The sequence below is a fragment of the Haplochromis burtoni genome, unplaced genomic scaffold, assembly GCF_018398535.1.
Source record: "Haplochromis burtoni strain Fernald_Lab_line unplaced genomic scaffold, NCSU_Asbu1 Contig_31, whole genome shotgun sequence".
Taxonomy (NCBI): Eukaryota; Metazoa; Chordata; class Actinopteri; order Cichliformes; family Cichlidae; genus Haplochromis; species Haplochromis burtoni.
This window is the reverse complement of record NW_024582392.1, coordinates 555,011-556,518: the sequence shown is the minus strand read 5'-3', so window position 1 is coordinate 556,518 and position 1,508 is coordinate 555,011. Positions and strand designations below refer to the sequence as shown.

The 1,508-nt window shown below is 39.1% G+C and overlaps 1 protein-coding gene across 3 annotated transcripts in view; it reads right to left on the bottom strand.

The window, feature by feature from the left end:
• Positions 1–1,508, bottom strand: part of tegt (testis enhanced gene transcript (BAX inhibitor 1)) — a 13,019-nt gene that overhangs the window by 3,621 nt on the left and 7,890 nt on the right. For all 3 annotated transcript variants that reach the window (XM_005918754.3, XM_005918755.3, XM_005918756.3), the window contains one exon: positions 10–89. In XM_005918754.3, the coding sequence (XP_005918816.1) occupies positions 10–89 (80 nt within the window). The remainder of the gene's footprint in view (positions 1–9; positions 90–1,508) is intronic.

The following is a 1,508-nucleotide window of genomic DNA, read 5'->3' as shown; positions in this document are numbered from 1 at the left end:
TTCACTTACCTTAAACAGAACCATAGATCCAAAGAACATGTTCATCAGAGACATCAGGAACAGGAGGGAAAGGCCGGACATGAGTGTGCCTGAGGAGACAAAGTGGTTAGCTGGGCATCACTTTTCCTGGATAATGCTACCGCTAATGTCAGGGGTTTATGAATATATAAGAAAATTTTGAAAAATTGTATTTATTATTAATTTATTTATTTGGTTATTTAATATGATTAAGTAACTTAAACATCACACAGTTCCTGAACTTATACGGACCCTTTTAGGATTCTGTTGAGCTTCAGATATAATTGAAAAGAAAAAGCAAATTGAACAAAAACAAAAATCAGGCGAGGGGGCGACTGCCTCATCTGGTAGAGTTTTAAGACCAGCTTAGGGTGTTTTGGGTGTAAAGCCTGTCTAAAACCTAGCTTATGCTCACTGTTGTCACTGTTGTACAATCATGTTAGTTTTTACTGCTAACAATACAGATGTACTGGAGCTCAGAGATTTCTGGATTATAGAGGTAAACGCTCCAACAGTTTGAAAAGAATGGAAAGCTGAAAGTGGCCCAGGTAAGAAATCTAGAGACAAACACACCTACAAGATTTCTGTAAGTGAACCTGTAAGTTTTATCAGCTCCAGACAGACTTTCTTATTGCACTTTTACTCACTTTGGTTTCAGCTGCACTGACGAGTGAGTGAATTTGTGCTCTTAGGGAAAGTTCACTGCTGCCAAACTGAACTGAGATTAAAGCCATGTCCACACTAATACGTTTTAGCTTGAAAACGCATCTTTTTCTCTCTGTTTTGGCCTCCCGTCCACTGTTTTGGGTCAAGGAAAACGGAGCGTTTTGAAAACGCCGTTTTCACGTCACAGTGTTGACAGCAAACCCAGAGCCTTTTCGAAAACGATGACACATTTTAGTCATGTGATGCAGTCATGTGACCAATTAAACTAAGATAGCGGAGGGCATGACACAGCAGTTGTTTTGTTTGCTCTCAATTGTGACAGACGCATTAAAGATTAATATCAGTTTGTACATGCTCCACATAGCTTTTCTTCAAATTCTTTAATTCTCACTCGCTTTTGCAACTTTGCACCTTTGTGTTACTCGCAGCAACAACACCTCATTGTTAGTCCATTTTAAAAACTCGGTGCTTTTCCTTAACATTTTGCCACGATGTTTCAAAGAGCCGGAAAGGAAATAAACGGCAGACAGAAATAGGGCAGTACTTGCGCAGTACTCTAACGTAAGCATTTTTGGCCGTTTCAATGTGGATGAACAACTCTGTGAAAACAAATTAAAACAATAGTGTGGACGCGGAGCGTTTTCAGACGTATACAATGTTTTCAAATTTATCTGGGCTAGTGTAGACATAGCCTAAAACTGTAATAGATTTAGGCTGTGTTGATTGCTTTTATTTCCCTGACTGCTCAGTCAGTCAGTTTTGTCACTTTAACAATTTGGTGTATTTTAAAATAATGCAAATGGTGTTCTTAGGGGGGTGGAGGA